Source organism: Cetorhinus maximus, chromosome 7 (assembly GCF_964194155.1).
Source record: "Cetorhinus maximus chromosome 7, sCetMax3.hap1.1, whole genome shotgun sequence".
Lineage (NCBI taxonomy): Eukaryota > Metazoa > Chordata > Chondrichthyes > Lamniformes > Cetorhinidae > Cetorhinus > Cetorhinus maximus.
The window spans coordinates 74,946,438-74,967,509 of NC_135885.1; the positions used below are offsets into that span (position 1 = coordinate 74,946,438).

The 21,072-nt window shown below is 41.7% G+C and overlaps 1 protein-coding gene across 2 annotated transcripts in view; it reads left to right on the forward strand.

The window, feature by feature from the left end:
• The first annotated feature begins 4,100 nt into the window (after positions 1-4,100).
• hikeshi (heat shock protein nuclear import factor hikeshi) overlaps positions 4,101-21,072 on the forward strand; it is a 30,249-nt gene continuing 13,277 nt past the window's right edge. Inside the window, exons 1-4 of one of the 2 annotated variants that reach the window (XM_078545737.1) lie at positions 4,135-4,274; positions 8,028-8,117; positions 12,424-12,661; positions 19,841-19,992. In XM_078545737.1, coding sequence (XP_078401863.1) covers positions 8,112-8,117; positions 12,424-12,661; positions 19,841-19,992 — 396 coding nt within the window. In that variant the 5' untranslated portion in view covers positions 4,135-4,274; positions 8,028-8,111. Of the gene's footprint in view, positions 4,275-8,027; positions 8,118-12,423; positions 12,662-19,840; positions 19,993-21,072 lie in introns of both variants that reach the window. The other variant, XM_078545736.1, reaches the window with a different exon arrangement.

Here is a 21,072-nt window from a genome sequence, read left to right on the forward strand (position 1 = left end):
CACAGACAAACCAAAGACACACAGGTAATCTCTGCAGAATTGGGCAGATGAGAAAGAATACTTTCTTGGAAAGAAAAAAAAGAAAATTAAAGTTCATGGAGGTTTGATGCTGTTGGTCTGAAATTCCCTCGGGTGAAGACCCAGTAGATGTCAGGAAGTTCACCAATGATGCTTCAGTGTGGAGGAGATTATAGCTGGACCAATTCTTCCTGTCTCAGTTAGCAAGTCCAAAATTATGCAGACAACTACACTCAGATGAGGAGTATTTGGCTACAGGTCAAGAACCACACACAGTTTCACAAAGCACAGAGGGAGAGAGAGTGAGTTAGTCAGGGTAGCCTTCTGTTCTCAGCCTTTCCCCAACAAGATTGAAAGCAAAACCACAGATTCAAACTTAAGGTTTGTCTTTACCATGTGATTGCCTTTTTGTTTTCTAGTTTCATTAATTAAAGAGCTTTGCAGTTCAAAACAAACAACTCCTTCACAAATACCATATAGCTCAGGTGATTTCTTGGAAGAAGCCTGCTTGTTGACAGTTCAAAGGTGAACTTATGACCCTTCTAAAAAAAACTCTCGGGTAGCCTCCGATGTCCAAATAATGCAATGTCTTTCCGTGTTTTAAAAAGAAATATCCAACTTAAAGAGATATGATTCTAACAGAGGAAGTAAGACAAGTTAAAGGAGAAATTGTTCAATGAGAGAACGAGTTCAGCCAGGTGGAGGAGAGTGGTGGTGGATGGGGATTATTCAGGCCTCTGTTCAAGGAAGAAGCGGAGAGCCCTCAGGCCATCCTGGTGGGGGATGGAGATACAGAGGAATTGGACGTCCATTGTGAAGAGGCAATTAGGGCCAGGAAACTGGAAATAGTTGAAATGACATAGGGCATCAGAGGAATCATGAATGTAGGTAGGAAGAGACTGGACAAGGAGTAAGAGAATGGAGTCAAGATAGGAAGAAATGAACTCCATTTGGCAGGAACAGGCTAACACAATGGGTCTACCAGGACAGTCCTGTTTGTGGATTTTGGGAAGGAGGTAGAAGCGGGTTGTGCAGGGTTGGTAGACTATGAGGTTGGAAGCTGTAGAGGAAAGATCTCCAGAGGAGATGAGGTAGTGGACAGTGCTGAAAACAGGGACTTGATGTTCGGCGGTGGGATCATGGTCCAGGAGGAGGGAGGAAGAAGTGTCTAAGAGTGGAGGTCAATACATCAGACAACAACAGCACCACCCTTGTCAGCAGGTTTGATAACAAAATCAGGGTTGGACCTGAGAGAATAGAGTGCAGCATGTTCAGAAGGAAACTGGCTGGAGTGGGTGAGAGGAGCAGAGAAATTAAGATGGCCAATGTCACGTCGACGGTTCTCAATGAAAAGATCAAGAGCAGGTAAGAGGCCACAGGGAGGGGTCCAGGTAGAGGGAGAATACTGGAGGCGGCTAACAGGATCTGTTGAATGGGGGGTGGACTTCTGCCCAAAGAAGTGAGCACTGAGGCGAAGGCGACAGAGGAAGAGTTCAGTGTCATGCTGAGCCCGAAATTCATTGAGGTGAGGGTATAAGGGAATGAAACTGAGTCCTTTGCAGAGCACAAAACATTCAGCATCAGAGAGGGGAAGGTCAGTGGGTATAGTGAATACACGGCAAGAGCTGGGATTAGAAGAAGGGGTGGGGTCAGAGGGACAGGACGGGGTGGAGGGTCCCGGACGGGCATTGGTGTCAATAAGTTGTTGGAGCTTGTGTTCCTTAGCACCTGAAAGGAAGAGAAAAAGTTTCTTCAGGCGTTGGATGAGACAAAGAATGAAATGGAACTGGGACAAGGACAGCTTTGAGATAGGGTGAGTCAGTGTTGCTGGAGAGAGAGGTCGAGTGTGTACATATGACAATGCATGGCACTGAGTGTGGACCTCAGGATGCGGTGAGAACAGCAGTCCAAGGAACAATGTATGTCCCGGAGATACCTGTAATCCTGGGTGGATTCGAAACATGAAGAATGGAGCTTCAGTTGGAATCCAAGTTGGGTAAGCTGGAGACAGAGACAATCGCTGAGGAAGGAAATATGGCTGTGAAAGCAAGTTTTGGTAAACATCTTATCAAACACCAGGGGGGAAATGGAAAGCAACGAAGGCGTACATGATGAAAGAGACAAACGGAAATCCTGTTGGAGAGAAGGGCAGAACATCTTCAAGGTAGGCATTCCTGGAAGAGAAGAGGCAGTGAATTAAACACTAAAATAAAACCAAAATACAGTGAATGCTGGAAATCTGAAATAAAAACTGAAAATGCTTGAAAAACTCAGCAGGTCTGGTAGCTTCTGTGGAGAGGGAAACAGAGTTAACATTTTGAATCCATATGACTTCTTCAGAGCTGAAGAGAGGTAGAAATGTGATGGATTTTATACTGTTGAAGGAGGTGGTGGGGGTGGAGCAGTTGGAGCAAAATAGGAGGTCAGCGATAAGTGGGAGCTCAGGAGAGATTTGACAAAGATGTCATGGACACAAGACAAAGGGAGTGTTAATGGTATGTTCAAGACCAAAGAAGGTGCTAATAGTGGCATAAAGGTAAAATAGCAGAATGTGTTAATAGCAGAACAATAGTCAGCGTTCTGTGAAAGCAAAACATAAGAACTAATTACAAATGGTCCTGTGGGGGGAGGGGGGTTAGGAAAAAACTTTAAAAAGATCAAAATAGAGGATAGAGTTCATTGCCTGAAGTGTTGAACGCAATGTTAAGTCCAGAAGGCTGTAAAGTGCCTAATCAGAAGATGAGGTGCTGTTCCTCCAGTTTGTGTTGGGCAGGAGGGAAGTTTTGTTATTGTTGTACAGTTGGTGAAGACCACATCTGGAGTACTGTGCAGTTTTGGTCTCCTTACTTAAGAAAGGATATAACTGAATTCTAAACAGTTCAGTGAAGGTTCGCTCAACTGAATCCTGGGTGAAGGTGTTCTCTTGTGAGGGAAGGTTGGGCAGGTTAGACCTGCATCCATTGGAGTTTAGAAGAATGAGAGGTGATCTAAATTTCCAAGGATTTTTGCAGCAAGGCCAATCATTTAAGAGTGGTCATTCTCATTAATTTAGTTGATTTCTCTTTAATTTAATTGATTTCTCATTGATTGTAGGGTGGAAGGGAGCACCTCAACAACACACCCCTGTGGAATTGTAGAATTACTTCTGGATTTCCATGTTATTCTTTGGCTGCATTCTTCAGGAACTGCTATCAGCTTGAATGAAAATAAAGACTTGCATTTATATATTGCCTTTCACAACCACTGGACATCTCAAAGTGTTTTGCCAATTAAGCACTAATGAAGTGTCAGAAATAATGTTATAATGTAGGAATTGTGGCAGCCAATTTGCACACAACAAACTTCCATAAACAATAAGAATGATAATGACTAGATAATCTGTTTTTTTTAGATGTTGAATGAGGCATAAATATTAGTTAGAATACCAGGAATAACACCCTTGCTCTTCTTCAAAATAGTGCCATGGGCTCTTTTACATCCACTGGATCCGGCAGGTGCTGCCTCATTTTAACATTTCATTCTAAAGACCACAACTACGACTCTGAAAGGTGGTACAGGCAGTAACTTTAATCCATTCTTATAAATTTCTCGTCTAACTTACAAAGCACTTGAAATGCCTCTAGCAGCATATGCCGTAACCTACAGGCCAATGGAACAAAAGCTGCAAAGTGGGAGGAGGATGGTGACCTCAGGTCACGCAGGCGCAGTTGGAAATGTTTTACATGATTTTAGAACCAAAAGCTTCTTGTTTCCGATCGCGACACAGGAAGCTTTCCAAAACACCATGCACTGAACTATACTTAATTTAAGGAGAGTATTTTTTGTGATATTTATAGACGGCAGCATGTTTAGCTGGCGAATCATTAATAAAATCAAATTTCACCAGCAGTCTGTCGTCAATGAAATAAAAAGGAATGAATTAAAGTTGCTGTAATGTAAATGCAGCGGATGTGCAAAATGTAATCAGTGTAAAGGTAAATGAGCCGTGGGAGCGCCTCCAGGTCAGAATCCGAAATCTCCGGTATATGTGGTTTCCTAGGGTACCGAGGTCTGCAAACTCGTTCCAGGTGAAAGGTCGGAGGGCGGGCCCTGTGGCGGCGGCGCATTGAGGGTTCCAGAAGCTTCTGGCCGGCTCGGTGAGGGGCGGCGGCGGAGAGACAGTGACATGTCAAACATTGGCGAGAGCTGGATTTTGATCAGAGAGGGGAGGTGTATTTGGTGAGACAATGTTCGGATGCCTGGTTGCGGGTCGATTGGTAAGTTTATTTTGATTCAACACTTGTGCACCTTATCTGCACAATCGGGATTTAATAGTTTCCTTTAAACAAATATGGGTGCTGAAACAGAAACAGAAATACCTGGAAAAACTCAGCAGGTCTGGCAGCATCGGTGGAGAAGAGCACAGTTGACGTTTCGAGTCCTCATGAGAAGGAGCAGTGAGTGAAAGTTTTGTTTTGGGGAAAAAAAACTGATCAATTGACTTATAAAAAGCAAAAATGTTGGAAACACTCTGCGGATCTGACTATTCACCTATTTGCTGAGTATTTCCAGCAATTTCTGCTTTATTTCAGATTTCCAGCATCCGCACTATTTAGCTTTTGTAATTGACTTCAATTCTGTTCTACTCTGACTTTTTCGGAAATGTTTGACTATGGTAGTTGTGGAGTGCTTATTTTTATCTTCTAAATTACCTGTAGATTTAAGGCAATGAGGTATTATTTTTAAAACGTAGATTTTGAGTGTTTAAAATCCACCTATTTGTTGTATTGAGTCTCTTACGGTTCCCATCTTTGTGGTCCCAAGCCCAAGTGGTGCAGATTTGAATGTGTCTGGTTTTGCTATCCACATGGACAAATCTGCCGATACTACATCAAGCACTATTGCACCTTACTCTCCTCTGTCAATACCACCCACCACCCACTCAATCATACTGGAATGCAAAAATAGCACCCACCTTTTCTCCACCACAAACGTTCTCTCAAACTCCTTTTTTATTCATTCATGGGATATGGGTGTTGCTGGCCAGGCCAGCATTTATTGCCCAACCCTAATTGCCCTCAAGAAGGTGATGGTGAGCTACCTTGAACTGCTGCAATCCATGTGGGTACATCCACAGTGCTGTTAGGGAGGTAGTTCCAGGATTTTGACCCAGCAACAGTGAAGGCTATGTGTTTCCAAGTTAGGATGGTGTGTGGCGTGGAGAGGAACTTCCAGGTGGTGGTGGTGTTCCCATCTGCCTGCTGCTGTTGTCCTTCTAGATGTTTGGGGTCATGGGTTTGGAAGGTGTTGTTTCAGGTGTCTTGGTGGACTCCTGCATTGCATCTTGCTGCTGCCACTCTATGTCAGTGGTGGAGGGAGTGAAAGTTTGTGAATGGGGTGCCAGTCAAGTGGGCTGCTATGTCCTGGATGGTGCTGAGCTTCTTGAGTGTTGTTGGAGCTGCAATCATCCAGACAAGTGGAGAGTATTACATCACACTCCTGACTTGTGCCTTGTAAATGGTGGACAGGCTTTGGGGAATCAGGAGGTGAGTTACTTGCTGCAGGATTCTTAGCCTCTGACCTTCTCTTGTAGCCACAGTATTTATATGGCTAGTCCAGTTCAGTTTCTGGCAACGGTAACCCCCAGGATCATGATAGTGGGGGATTCAGCAATGGTGCCATTGAATGTCCTCTTCTGTGTCTCCTTCATTCTCTGCAAAAAGTTTAAGGAGCTCATGGACTTCTTTGTTACTAAGAGTGAAACGGTCTCTTCAATCACCTCTGCTACAGTCTCTTCCTCTTACCTGTGCAAGGATCTTATCTTAGCTTCTTTCCTATCTCCCCCTCACTCTCCAAGCTCATCCTGCCCATGAGGTTTATCTCAACAACAGCAGCTTATATTTTTATAAGTGTCCGCAACAAAGTAAAATGTCCCAATGTGCTTCTCAGAAGCATTATTAAATAATGTTATAAATATAATTGACACTGAGCCACATATTAGAACAGGTGATAAGAAGCTTGGTCAAAGAGGTAGGTTTTCAGGGGTGTTTTAAAGAAGCAGAAGTATGGAGCCAGAGAAGTTTGGGAAGGCAATGAAGGCACAGCTACCATCGGTGGAGTGATTAAAATTTGGGATGCATAGGAGGCCAGTATTGGAGGAGCTCTTGTGCGTCGCCAATTTCTTTCGCCTCCCCTTGGCAAATGTGTCTTCAGCCACCTAGGCCATCAGTTCTGGAATTCCCTCCCCCAAATCTCTTTGCCTCTCCACCTCTCTCTTTCTTTAACAAACTCCTTAAAACCTACCTTTAATCAAGATTTTGCTCCGATTATCCTTCTGTGGCTTGTTTCAATTTTTTTTTTGGTTATGCTTCTGTGATGTGCCTTTGGATTTTTTTTTTCAATTTTAAAGGTGCTATGTGAATGCAAGTTGAGTCTATGAAAACAAGTTGGTGTTGTATAATATGAAGTGCAGGCTACATTGCTTTCAGATTTTTTTAAACCAATTTTCACTTTTTACTTTGGTTTTACAGCTTTCTTGCCTGAGTATTAGCAGATGTATCAACCCTAATGATTTCCTAAAATTCTCTAAAATAGCTTTACTGAGTTTATAACATTTAGTTCAGTGCACTACTATTCGCGAAACAAATGGAAATTTCAGTGTAATCTGTCTTTTTTTTTCAAATACTAGTTTTTTTCAAATACTTCTTGAAAAAGATTTTCTATGGTTAGACAAAAATACCATTTATTACTACTGGACATAAGTTATGTTTTCATAGTAAAATCATTTTCACAAGGTAGAGATTTCAAAAAGTCTATAAAGAACCCCACCAATTACATAATTCAAACGTTGGACAGCTACAACTTGCATTTATATGATCCCTTTGACATTACAAAACACCCGCATTTAGTTACTAGGATGGAGGCAGGGGTTGCCTCCAAGGTCTGGATTCCTCCATCAAAGGAGAGAATGTTTCTTTATCTACTCTACTCTATATTGAATCATTTTAACACTAGATCAGCCCTCAACCTTCTAAACTCAAGGCATACAAGCCAAGTTTATGGAACCTATCCTCTATGACTTATTGTTTCATAATGTGTTGCCCACCCTCCAAGGCCAGTATTTCTTTCTTGAAGTGCGGTGTCCAAAACTCAATGCGCTACTCCAGATGAAGCCTCATCAATTGAGCAATTGAAACGTAGCTTCCTTACTTACCTATTACAAGCCACTTGAGATAAGGGATAACATTCCATTAGACACTTTGATTGCCTTTGTTAGCTGAGCACTAACATTGAGTGATTTGTACATAGACACCTCAAGTTTCCTCAAGTTTCTCCTCACCATAAAGGAAAAAATCCAATTTGTCTTTCTTGCATCCAAAGTAGACAATCTTATACTTAGTCATATCGAGCTCCAACTGGCACAGTCTTTCCCACTTAATCTATTTATGGCCCTTGTAATTTTCTGCTCCCATCTATGGACTATGTCTCCTAAGTTTGTCATGTGGGAATTTGGATAGACAACTTTCTATTCCTTATCCAAATCCTTGAAATATTTGGTGAAACTGAGGCCCATTACAGATCTCCATGGAACACCACTTGTCACAAACTGCCAATCCAAGTTCATTCTCTTTATAAGAACTTAAGAAATATGAGCATGATTAGGCCATTCAGCCCTTCAAGCCCATTCTGTCATTCAGTGAGTTCAATGCTGATCTTCTACTTCAACACCATTTTTCTGCACTATCCCTGTATCTCTTGATGTTTTTGATATGTAAAAATCTATTGATCTCAGCCTTGAACCTACTTAATGACTAAGCCTTTACAGCCCACTGGGGCAGAGAATTCCAAAGATTCACCACCCTCTGAGTGAAGAAATTCCTCCTCATCTCTGCCCTAAATGGCCTGCCCTTTATTCTGAGACTGTTCCCTCTAGTTTACCTCTACTTCTGTCTCCTGTATTCCAACTGATTTCTAACCCTTAAGGTCACCTTGAGTGCCATGCGTTTTTATTGTCTTTTGGAAATCTGTAGAGACAACATTGATGCATCCCAGTGGTTTCAGAGGGCATATGGTGATTGAGTTTTGCTGTAATCATTTTGAAGTTCCTTAGGATTATGCAGGTAAGAAAATGCATAAAATCAACTGCTAACATCTGCAGGATTTTTTTCCTTCCTATATAAGTATTATCTTTGGATTAGAATGCTCTAATTACTGATATTGTTTCCTGGGTTGATCGCAGTTTTTTGGCAGAAGGTTGGAAATGGTGTTCCACAAGAATTGGGGCTGCTATTGTGCATCACGTAACATAAAAGATTTGGACATGGAACTCGGAAATAATGCAACATCAAAATGTTGCGGATGACACCAAATTGGTGGGGCTGCGGTGTATAGTTAGTGCTGAGGAAGACTGTGACAAATACGAGACATTAACAACCTTGGATTTGGCGTGTAAATAGCAAATCAGTTTCAATATAGCTAAGTGCAAGGTGGTGCATTTTGGTGGAAAGACTAAGGAGGCCATCTCCTCCTTGGAAAATAAGAGCCCAGATGTGGTAGAGGAGTAAAGGGATCCGGGGTACTAATTCATAAATTATTAATAATGAACATGCAGGTCAACACAGACATGACATAAATGCAAATAAATCATTGGGGTTCAATTCTAGGGGAATAAAATTCAAAAACAGAAAAGCTATGGTAAACTTATTTAAAATCTTTGTTAGACCATGCTTTTTATTATTTATTCTTTCATGGGATGTGGGTGGCGCTGGCTAGAGCAGCATTTGTTGTCCATCTCTAATTGACCTTGAGAAGGTGGTGGTGAGTTGCCTTCTAGAACCGATGCGGAACATGGTGTAGATATACCAATGTTGTTAGGAAGGGAGTTCCAAGATTTAGTTCTAGCAACAGCGAAGGAACGATGAAATCTTTCCAGGTCAGAAAGGTGCCTGGCTTGGAGAGAACTTGCAGTTGGTGTTCTCATGCATCTGCTTCCCTTCTCCTTCTAGGTGGTAGAGGTCATGGGTTTGGAAGGTGCTGTTGTAGGAGGCTTGACAAGTTGCTGCAGTGCATCTTGAATATGGTACACACTGCTGCCAAGATGCGTTGGTGGTGAAAGGGAGTGGATATTGGAGATGTTGGATGGGGTTCCAAACAAGCAAGCTGCTTTGTCCTGCATGGTGTAAAGCTTCTTGGGTGTTGTTGGAGCTGCACTCATCCAGGCAAGTGGAGAGTAACCCATCACACTCCTGACTTGTCTTGTAGATGATAGACAGGCTTTAGGGAGTCAGGAGGTGTGTTACTTGCTGCAGAATTCCCAACCTCTGACCTTCTCTTGTAGCCGCAGTATTTATATGGCAGCTCCAGTTCAGTTTCTGGTGAATAGTAACCCCCAGGATGGTGATAGTGGGCTTTTCAGTGATGGCAATGCCATCAAATGTCAAGGGAAAATGATTAGATTCTGTCTTGTAGGGCATGGTCACTGCCTGGCTCTTGAGTAGTGCGAATGTTACTTGCCACTTATCAGCCCAAGCCTGAATGTTGTCCATTCTTGCTGCATATGGACACAGACTTCTTCAGCATCTGAAGGGTTGCAAATGGTACTGAACATTGTGCAATCATCAGCGAATATCCCACTTCTAACCTGCGACACTACCCTGAGGAACTCCTGCAGTGATGTCCTGGGACTGAGATGATTGACCTCTGACAACCACGACCATCTTCCTTTGTGCTAGGTATGACTCCAGCCAGTGGAGAATTTCTCCCCCCCTGATTCTCATTGTCCAGTTTTGCTAGGGCTCCTTGATGCCACGTTCGGTCAAATGCTACCTTGATGTCAAGGGCAGCCACTCTTGCCTCACCTCTTCAGCTCAACTTTTTTCCATGTTTGGACCAAGGCTGTAACGAGGTCAGGAGCTCAGTGGCCTTGACAGAACCCAAACTGAGCGTCAGTGAGAGGGTTATGCTGTGTAAGTGCTGCTTGATAGCACTATTGATGACACCTTCCATCACTCTGCTGATGATTGGGAGCAGACTGATGGGACAGTAATTGGCTGGGTTGGACTTTGTCCTGCTTTTATGTGTACAGCACATACCTGGCATTTTTCCACATTGTCCCAACAGGTCCCCAGAACACTACCCTGGGGTCTCTGGATTACTAGTCCAGCGACAATACCACTGTGCCATCGCCTCTCCCTGATGTGCTGGGCTCCCCTATCATTGAGGATGGAGATAATTGTGGAGCTTCCTCCTCTGGGTAGTTGTTTAACTGTCTATCACCATTCATGACTGGATGTGGCAGGACTGCAGATCTGATCTGTTGGTTGTGGGATCACTTAGCTCTGTCTGTTGCATGCTGCTTCTGCTGTTCGGCATGTAAATATCCCGTACTGCAGCTTCGCCAGGCTGACACCTCAATTTTATGCATGTCTGGTGCTGTTCTTGGCATGCCCTCCTGCACCCTTCATTGCACCAGGGTTGATCCCTTGGCTTAATGGTAATGATAAAGTGGGGGATATGCCGGCCATGAGGTTACAGTTTAAGGTTGAATAAAATTTTGCAGCTGCTGATGGCCCACAGTGCCGTGTGAATGCTCAGTTCTGCGCTGCTAAATCTGTTCTGAGTCTATCTCATCTAGCATGATGGTAGTGCCACACAACATGATGAAGGCATGTTCAATCTGAAGGCGGGACGTTGTCTCCACTAGGACTGTACGGTGGCCACCCCTACCAATACTGTCATGGACAGATACATCTGTGACAGGTAGACTGGTGAGGTTGAGGTTAAGTAGGTTTTCCCCTCTTGTTGGTTCCCTCATCACCAGGCCCAGTCTAGCAGCTATGTACTTCAGGACTTGGCCAGCTTGGACACTAGTGGTATTACTGAGCTATTCCTTTTGATGGACATTGAAGTCCGCCACCCAGAGTACGTTTTCTGCCTCTGCCACCCTCATTGTTTCTTCCAGTTGGTGTTCAGCATGGTGGAGTACTGAATCATCAGCTGCAGGGCACAGGGTGTGGGAGGCGGTAAGTGGTAATCAGCAGGAGTTTTCCTTGCCCGAGTTTGACCTGATGACATGAGAATTCATGGGGCCCGAAGTCAACATTGTGGACTCCCAGAGCGACTTCCTCCCGACTGTATACCACTGTGCCAGCACTCAGATGAGTCTGTCCTGCTGGGATAGTGATGGTGGTGTCTGGGACATTGTCTGTATGGTATGATTGGATGAGTTGACTGTGTCAGGCCATTGCTTGACAGATTTTGGTACAAGCCCCAGATGTTAGTAAGGACGACTTTGCAGGGTCGACAGGGCTATTGTTGCTTCTAGTGCCTAGGTTGATGTTGGATGGTCCATCTGGTTTCATTCCCTTCTGACTTTTCAGCAACTATTTGGTACAACTGAGTGTCTGTGGGTCTGGAGTCACATGTAGGACAGATCGGGTAAAGATGACAGATTTCCTTGCCCAAAGGACACTAGTGAGCCAGATGGGCTTTCATGGTCACCATTACTGGGACTAGCTTTTAATTCCAGATTTATTAATTAAATTCCACCAGGAATTTGAGCCCATGTCCCCAGAGCATTAGCCTGGGCCTCTGAATTGTTAGTTCAGTGGCATCACCACTATGCCACTGACTCCCCTTACTACTATGCTCAGTTTAAAAAGGATATAGAGAGACAGGAGAAAGTACAAAAAGGGTTTACTCGGTTGATACCAGAATTGTGTGAATTAAGCATCAAAGAACAAGCTAGAATTATTTTCTCTAGTCTTTAAAATTATGAAGGGGTTTGATAGAGTAGATGTAGAGAAGATTTGTGGTGGAGCCCAAAACAACATTTATATAAGATATTCACCAATAAATCCAATAAGAAATTCAGGAGAAACCTCTTATAGAGTAGTTATAATGTGGAACTTGCTATCATGTAGATTAGTTGAGATGGATAGCATAGATGCATTAAAGTGAAAGGTGGTTAAGCACATGATGGGGAGAAACAAAGAAGGATATATTAATAGGGGGCTCGTGTGGAGCATAAAAACTGGCATACACCTGTTGTGCTAAATAACCTGTTTCTGTGGTATTTGTAATGTATAATACTATGTAACAGACCATTACTGAGCATATTAGAAATGTGTTGGCTTGCTTACTATCATCTCTTAGAGGCACTTTTTTTTCCAGGAAAATAGAGACAGCCCAAATTGAGTGTGTAAACATTGCGAGAATAGGAAATTATTAGTTGATCTCTCATGGCTTTGTTTTTGGACGAAATGGAAAAGAAAACTTTTATCTGATTTTCTGTAATTCTTTGTGTGTTTCCCACCTTTTTAATGCTATTTTCTTTTCCAGCTGTTGTTGTGAAAATGTTGGAATATATCTTGGGCTTCTATTTCTTGTAATCTGTGTCCACTAATAGGGTTTTTCTCCCTTGCCCAGGTGCAGACAGATGCACAACAAGTTGCAGAGGGGAAATTTGTATTTAACCTTCCTGATTATGAGAATGTCAATCACGTGGTGGTCTTTATGCTGGGGACAACACCATTCCCTGTAGGAACAGGAGGATCTGTGTATTTCTCATATCCCGACAAGAGTGGAATGCCAGTTTGGCAGTTGCTGGGATTCATAACTAATGAAAAACCTAGTGCAATCTTCAAAATATCACGGTTAAAGACAGGTAAGTAGAAGGTGGCCTTTCAATGGGGTGACTTAATAACAGAGGTAGAAAAAGAACATACATCTATATAGATATTCTTAGTACACCTGAAAGTAATTCACAGCCAATTAATTATTTTTGAAATGTAGTTTCTGTTATGTAGGCAAATGCAACACATTTTGCACACAGCAAGCCCAATAAACGGTTTTGGTGCTGTAGGCAGATGGACACTGGTAAATGCCCTGATACAGCTGGACTCCCCTGCTCCTTTCCTAGTAGTGTCATGGATCTTTTCATTTCCACTTGAGAAGACAGAGAAGGCCTTGATTTAACAAATCATCTCAAAGGTATCAGTATTTCCTTAGTACTGCTCTGAAAAGTCAGGCGAGATTTTGTACTCAGGCAGTGTGGGCTTGAACCCACAACCTTTTGACTCCAGTAAGAATGCAGCCACTGAGCTTAGCTGACACTTTGCTTATCACAAGTGCATTATTTTAAATTCACTACTCAAAAATCCAATGTTCTCCCAATTTTGGAAAAATCTGTTAAATTAGTGCTGACTGGCCAACTGTGATTGAAAATGTGATAATTAAAATTGTCTTTTCTCCTTCAGTGAGAGATGGATGCTATGATCAGAAGCCACCCAACTGCCTCATCACTGTTTCAGAAAAGTATATTTTATTGTAGTTAACAGTTGTAGAGAAGTTGGAGGGAGAAGATTCCATTTCATTCTTCATCTAAAAATGAGATCTTCAAAGGAATAGTTTGATAGTACATCTTGGTTTAGATTTCCGTTCAACTGCCGTAAAAATCTAATGCCCTTTTAAGTCATTGAAGAACCATAGAAAAGTTACGGCACGAAGAGGCCATTCAACCCATCGTGTCTGCGCAGCAAACCCTTACTGTGTGGGCTATTTGCTCAGAGGAGCAAATACATGTTACATTGACTGCACTTCCTTATTATTCGAAATGCTAGTAAACCTGTGTAAAGGGTATTCAGGAACTCGTGATGCTGTGACAAAAAGTGCAACAGTTTTAATAGTTTCTTAATGCTTATTAATAGAATGATATACCTCGATGTCTGTTTCTTAACTGACATAATTTGAGCATCATGAATTGCCAAAGTTACTGAGATTCATCTCTACCTCAGATTTCATTTGGACTGTTCAGAAAAGTTAATCATTGTTTCCTAGATCGCTATGCCAAATGCAAAAATAAAACTTGCCCAGTCCTATTGTTTGTATCTTCCAGCATATTTTTCTGTTGGGCCTTTTAGTTTTATATTTTATCTTCATATTCAGCCAATGTGGTCATGCTCCACCTTCCTTCCTGTTTCTCAAAAATGATAATGGAGTGCACTACCAGGTGGCACCCCTTGATAAGCTATCAATGCCCTATCTAGATCAAAGGTTACCACCAGATGTTTAAGCATACATTATGAAAGCAGTTGAAAGAGTTGTCCATTCATATTTATTGAACCTTTACTTCTAAATCTGGCAGGTTAGGTAGAAGTGGATAATAAAATATTTTATCCATCTCCTTTTATTATCCCTCAACCCTTTCTAGTTTTGCTTTAGTTATTGGAATTATTTAACTCTTGTTGGATTTTCTCCCTTCCCTATGGACACTTCAGTTGTTTAAAAATATATTTATTTGTTCTCGGGATGTGAATGACGCTGGCAAGGCCATATTTGTTGCCTTATCTTTGTTTTGCTTAGAAGGTGATGGCGGACCTTCTTGAACCATTGTAGTCCTTTTGATAATGGTGTTGGGTAGGAAATTCCAGTATTCTGACCAGCCCATATACAACTTGGAGGCAACGTTGGAGATGATTGTGATTCCAGAACATTGCTGCTCTTGTCCTTCTTGCTGCTAGAGATCACAATGGAGGAACTGCCAAAGTAACCTTAGTCAGTTGATACGTGCATCTTGTGAATTGCATGAACAGCCACAGTGCAGTGGTGGGTGTTTATTAAGCTCAGTGGTAGAAGCACCAGTTGATTGAATTGCTCCACCTTGGATGCTGTCTAGCTTCTTGACTTGCTGAAACTGTAGTCATCCAGGTGAGTGGTCAGCAGTTTGTTACATTTTTGGCTTGAGTCTTAGATGGTGGAGGGGTTTTGATGTATCAGGAGGTGAGCCACTTGTTGCAGGGTACATTCTTTGGTAACTATGGTGTTAATATGGCTGGCCTAGTTCACCTTCTGATGACCGCAAGACTTTTGGTAGTGTCATTGAAATGCAGGGAGATATTGCTGGGCTTTCTATTATTGGTGATGGTCGTAATCTGGAATTTGCATGGCTTGACTATTACCTCCCACTTGTAAGCCCAAACCTGCACATTATGCAAGTCCTGTGGGCTGGCATGACCTACTTCCTAATTGGAGGAAATGTGAATGGAACTGAACAATAGGGGAGGTGATGGCATAGTGGTATTGTCACTGGTCTAGTACTCCAGAGACCCAGGGTAATGCTCTGGGGACCCGGATTTGAATCCCACCATGGCAGATGGTGAAATTTGAATTCAGTAAAAATCTGGAATTAACAGTCTAATGATGACCATGAAACCATTGCTGATTGTCATAAAAACCTGTCTGGTTCACTAATGTCCTTTAGGGAAGGAAATCTGCTGTCCTTACCTGGCCTGGCCAACATGTGACTCCAGACCCACAGCAGTGTGGTTGACTCTTAACTGCCTTCTGAACAAGAACAACAAGGACATAAGAAATAGGAACAGGAGTAGACCATTCGGCCCCTTGAGCCTGCTCTGCCATTCAGTAAGATCATGGCTGATCTTGTGTTTCGATTTCCACATTCACATCTAACCCGATAACCTTTGATTCCCTTGCCTAACAAGAATTTATCTACCTCTACCTTAAAAGTATTCAATGACCCAGCCTCCTCCACCTTCTGAGGCAGAGTGTTCCAAATTCGCACAACCCTCAGAGAAAAAAATTCTCCTCATCTCTGTCGTAAAAGGGCACCCCCTAATTTTAAAACAGTGCCCCCTATTTCTGGACTCACTCACAAGAGGAAACATACTTTTGACGTCCACCTTGTCAAGGCCGTTCAGGATCTTGTATACTTCAATTAAATCGCCCCTTACTCTTCTAAACTCCTGTGGAAACAAGCCCAGTCTGTCCGACCTTTCCTCATAAGACAATCCACTCATTCCAGGTATCAATCTAGTAAACCTCCTTTGAACCGCCTCCAATGCATTTACATCCTTGCTTAAATAAGGAGACCAAAACTGCACACAATATTCGAGGTGCGGTCTCACCAATGCCCTGTATAACTGAAGTATAACATCCTGACTTTTATGTTCAATCCCTCTCGTAATAAAAAATAGCATTCCATTAGCCACCTTAATTACTTGCTGTACCTGCATACTAACTTTTTGTGACTCTTACTAGAACATCTAGATCTCTGTGCACCTCAGAATTATGCAGCTGTTCTCCACTTAAGTAATTTTTTATTTTGTTTTTGCTTTTTTTGTTCTTCCTGCCAAAGTGAACAACTTCACATTTTCCCACACTAAACTCCATTTGCCAGATCTTTGCCAAAGTGAACAACTTCACCTTTTTCCCACACTAAACTCCATTTGCCAGATCTAACTTTATCCATCTGGAACCTACTCATGTCCCCTTCACAACATACTTTCCTACCTATCTTTGTGTCATCTGCAAATTTAGCTACCATGCCTTCACGCCCCTCATCTTAGTCATTGATGTAAATCATAAAAAGTTGAGGCTGCAGAACAGACCCCTGTGGGACTCTACTTGTCACATCCTGCCAATCAGAAAAAGAACCATTTATGCATGCTCTCTGCTTTCTGCTTGCCAGTTAATCTTCTATTCAGGCTAATATGTTACCCCTTACACCATGCCTTTTTATTTTCCGTAATAATTTTTGATGTGGCATTTTATCAAATGCCTTCTGGAAATCCAAGTACAGTACGTCTGCAGGCTCCCCATTATCCACTGCGCATGTTACTTCTTCTAAAAACTCCAATAAATTGGTTAAACATGGTTTTCCTTTCACATAATTATGCTGACTCTTCCCGATTGTCTTGAGCTCTTCTAAGTGCTCCACCTGTAACCTCCTTAAATGATCGATTCCAATAACTTCTCCAAAACGGACAACAAACTAACTGGCCTATAGTTTCCTGTTTTCTGCCTCCCTCCCTTCTTGAATAGAGGGATTATATTTGCTCTTTTCCAATTTGATGGAACCTTTCCAGAATCTAGCGAATTTTGGAAAATTAACACCAGCTCATCGACTGCCTCATTAGCCACCTCTTCCTAGGATGTAGTCCATCGGGACCAGGAGAGTTACCTGCCCACAGCTCCATCAATTTGCTCAGTACTGTTTCCCTAGTGATTTCAATTTCACCAAGTTCCTTTCTCCTGTTCGCCTGATTTGCAGCTATTACTGGAATGTTTTTTGTACCCTCTATAGTGAACACAGAAGCAAAATATTTGTTCATCTCTTCCGCTATTTCCTTATTATCTACTATTAACTCCCCACTGTCACTCTCTAGAGGACCAACACTCACCTTACTTACTCTTTTCCTTTTCAATTACTTGTAGAAACTCTTGCTATTCGTTTTCACATTTCTAGCTAGCTTCCTTTCTTACTTTAATTTCTTTCTCCTGATTAACCTTTTGGTTATTCTCTGCTGTTCTTTATATTTGTCCAATCATCTGTCCTGCCACTCACCTTTGTGGAGTTGTATGCTTTTTCCTTAAGTTTGATGCTTTCCTTAACTACTTTAGTAAACCACGGATGTTGGGTCGTCCCCTTAGAATTTTTCTTTATAGTAGGAATGTACTTATTCTGAATATTCTGAAATATTCCCTTAAATGTCTGCCACTGCTTTTCTATTGGTCTATCCTCTTGCCAGTTTCCCAGTTCTCTTCAGCTAGCTCAACTTTCATCCCCACATAGTTGCCTTTATTTAAGTATAATATACCAGTCTTAGACCCACTCTTCTCCTTTTCAAACTGGATGTAAAATGCAATCATATTGTGGTCACTGCTACTTATGGGTGCCTTTACCCTGAGGTCATGTCACGTTGCACAATACCAAGTCTAATATAAACTGCTCTCTGGTTGGTTCCGGAACATGCTGCTCTAAGAAACTATCTCAAAAGCATTCTGCAAACTCCTCATCCAGGTTACTACTGCCAGTCTGATTTTTCCAGTTTGTACAGATTAAAACCACCCATGATTAGTACTGCCCCTTTATCACAAGCATACAATATTTTCTCTTGAACACTTTGCCTACACTGTGGCTACTGTTAAGGGGCCTGTAGACCACTCCTACTAATGACTTTTTTCCCCTACTATTCCTCATCTCCACCCAAACCGATTCTATATCCTGATCTCCTGAAGCAAGGTCACCTCTAAAACTATTGCACCAATGCCCTCTTTGATTAACAGTGCTACCCTTCCACCTTTACCTAGCTTCCTATTTTTCTTGAATGTCATGTCATCTCAAAATTAAGGAACCAATCTTTGTCATCCTGCAGCCACGTCTCCGTAATTACTATTAGATCATATTTATTAACTTCAATGTGGGACATCAATTCATTTACTGTGTTATGAATGCTACGTGCATTCAGGTAGAGAGCCTTCGGTTTTGTCTTTTTGCTACCTTTGTAACATTTAGTCTTGACTGTTGATGTATTCTTAGGCTTTTTCTCTCTGTCCCTTCCTGCCATTCTCTGAGCCTCATTTCTCATATAACTATTTTGCTCTCCTGTCTTGGCTCTACACCTTGAATTGCTACCTCTACCCAAGCTTTATCCCTCACCTCTCTTGATTAGTTTAAAGCCCTTTCTACTTCCCAAGGGCAATTAGGGATGGGCAATAAATGTTGGCCTAGCCAGTGCCGTCCACATCTCATGTACGAATAAAAAAAATGTGATGACTGGCCTCTGACATCATAACTTCCTTTTGCCACTACAGGATTTTCCCTTTTACATTTTTTCTCCTAAAGTTGCTGACTGCTGGGTTGTAGCACCATGGGCACCAGCCTTCCTCCAGCACCTTGCTCAAATGTCTATTCTTCTGGAATGAGTTTAGATAATGAGTGGCATTGGGCTGTTTTGATGGTGGACAGCCAATTTCAAGTTGAGGGGAGGTAGTTGCTTGATAGTCAGGGTTCTATTTTCAAATACTGTTTTTTTTTCATTCTCCCCACACTGCTTCCACACCAACAAGGACCCTGCGATGAATTAAAGGATCCACTCCCAACTGAGATCTGCTATCTTGGCACAGACCTGGAACCTTCTGGATCTGTATGGTTTATTTCTACACAGGCAAATTGTCTTTACCAACTGGACCACCAAAAATTGTACTGTGCATTAGTTCACTTTTACATAAAAGTAAAACTTTTATTGAACTTTGACTTTACTCATTTTAAAAAAGTGCATAATTTAATTGATGGTGGAATTGCTAACATTAGAATTTGTCCTCCAATAATCTACCAATTCAAACGTGTAATCTTACTCATATCAACACTGGCTTAAGCAGAAATAGTACATGTGGATGGACAGATGGACTGTAATACATGTTTCTGCGCACCTACCTACTGAAAATACTTGCCAAGCAGCTTGGGTTACTTTGATTGCTCACTGTTGTATTTCTTACTGGGCCTCCCCTTGATGCTCTCAAGGTCCAAAATTTGCTGTGTGTACTGAAGCAAGTAAAATGTAAGGCCATATATAAGATTGACTAATAGATATAAATCAGTGTTAGAAATCAGTAATGTTGTGATTCTCTGATTTAAAGATTATTAAAGTACTGGTTTAAATTAATTATATCCATATGTTGCCAAATTTATCTGGGATGTATAGAATTCAACTTTGGCATCGGCTGCCATGTGTAAAAATGCTTTTACAAATAATTCCCCCATAAGATCCTGCTGCTGAGACTATTCATTTTTTTCCTATAGCTTAATATCAAAGATCAAATGTCTGTGCTGCACTTTTTAAACAAATTGACATCATCATGCAAATTTTGCACTGTGATATAAAGCAATGTGTTAATTCTTTTTTTTCACTTTAGCTTTAAGCTGCTTTGTTATGTTACAGTTCTGTTTCTCTGGTATTACATTTGTTTGGCAGAGTTTATGTTGTATTGATCTGGGCTTTTTTATAAAAATTACACATTAATACAATTGTAAATCTCCTTGCAGAGGAAGTTGGCCAGAATCCTTTTGGAATGATGAATATTGCCCAAACTCAATCTGTTGCCCAAATAGGGATCTCTGTAGAACCTGTGGAGCTCCTGACGCAGCAAACTCCAGTAGCAAGTGCAGCTGTATCAACAATTGATTCATTTACACTGGTAAGTACAGTAGCTAAGATATTTAGGCTACACCGTAATAGCCTTTTTTTAAAAAAAAACATTTTTTTGAATTTGAATTTTACCAGTAATTCCATAGCCTGTAATGCATCATTTTGAAAATATCAGATCAGGATTTCTCCTGCCGGGAATATCAGAAGAGGGTTGTGGTTGCTGGTATTGTTGATTTGTAACTTGTATTCTGGGATGCTGATTCTGCATTATAATTTAACAAGCTTGCTGTAGTGTATAGTCTAAAGTTACAAATCATAACAACATCACCTTTGTAAGCTTGAAGCCTCACATTTGTCATCTCTAATGCATTAACATTTTAATAATCTTAATCTGCTGTCTTCTGGCAGGGCAGGATATTTATAATGTGAGAAAATTGCTTAAGTAGAGCTAATGTCAATTACAATAGAGATATTCAGAGGACTAAACAGATTTTGTTATGCATCTTTTGGAGTATTATCATTGTCCATTGAAGTGGTGGCCTGTGAAGTGCCTAAATACATCCGTTAAAGCCTCTACAGCTATTAACTCAATGGGTGCCTTTTTTACATTCAAGGGAAATGGGCATCTATGGCAAAGTGACATTTAAATATCTCTAATTGTACAAAGGTAGGAAGTGGATAGGAGACAGTATGACTTTGTAAAGAATTTGGAAGGGTACATACTCAGTGACACAGCTAGATTTGCCATCCAAGTGCCATGCTGCGAGTGTTATTACAGCTCATAGCCTTTGCAGTATCTGGTGCCTTCAGGCGTTCCTTGATATCATGTGAAGTGAATCATATTGGCTGAAGATTGGTATCCGTGATGCTGGGGTCCTTAGGAGGAGGCCGAAATAAATCATCCACTCAGCATTTCTGGCTGAAGATGGTTACAAATATTTCAGCTTTGTCCTTGCACTGATGATGTGCTGGGCTCCCCCATCATTGTGGGGGAGGATGCGGATATTTGTGGAGCTGTCTCCTCCAGTTAGTTCTTTAATCGTCCATTACCATTCACGACTGGATGTGGCAGGACTGCTGAGCTTGGATCTGATCTGTTGGTTGTGGAATTGCTTAGCTCTGTCTGTTA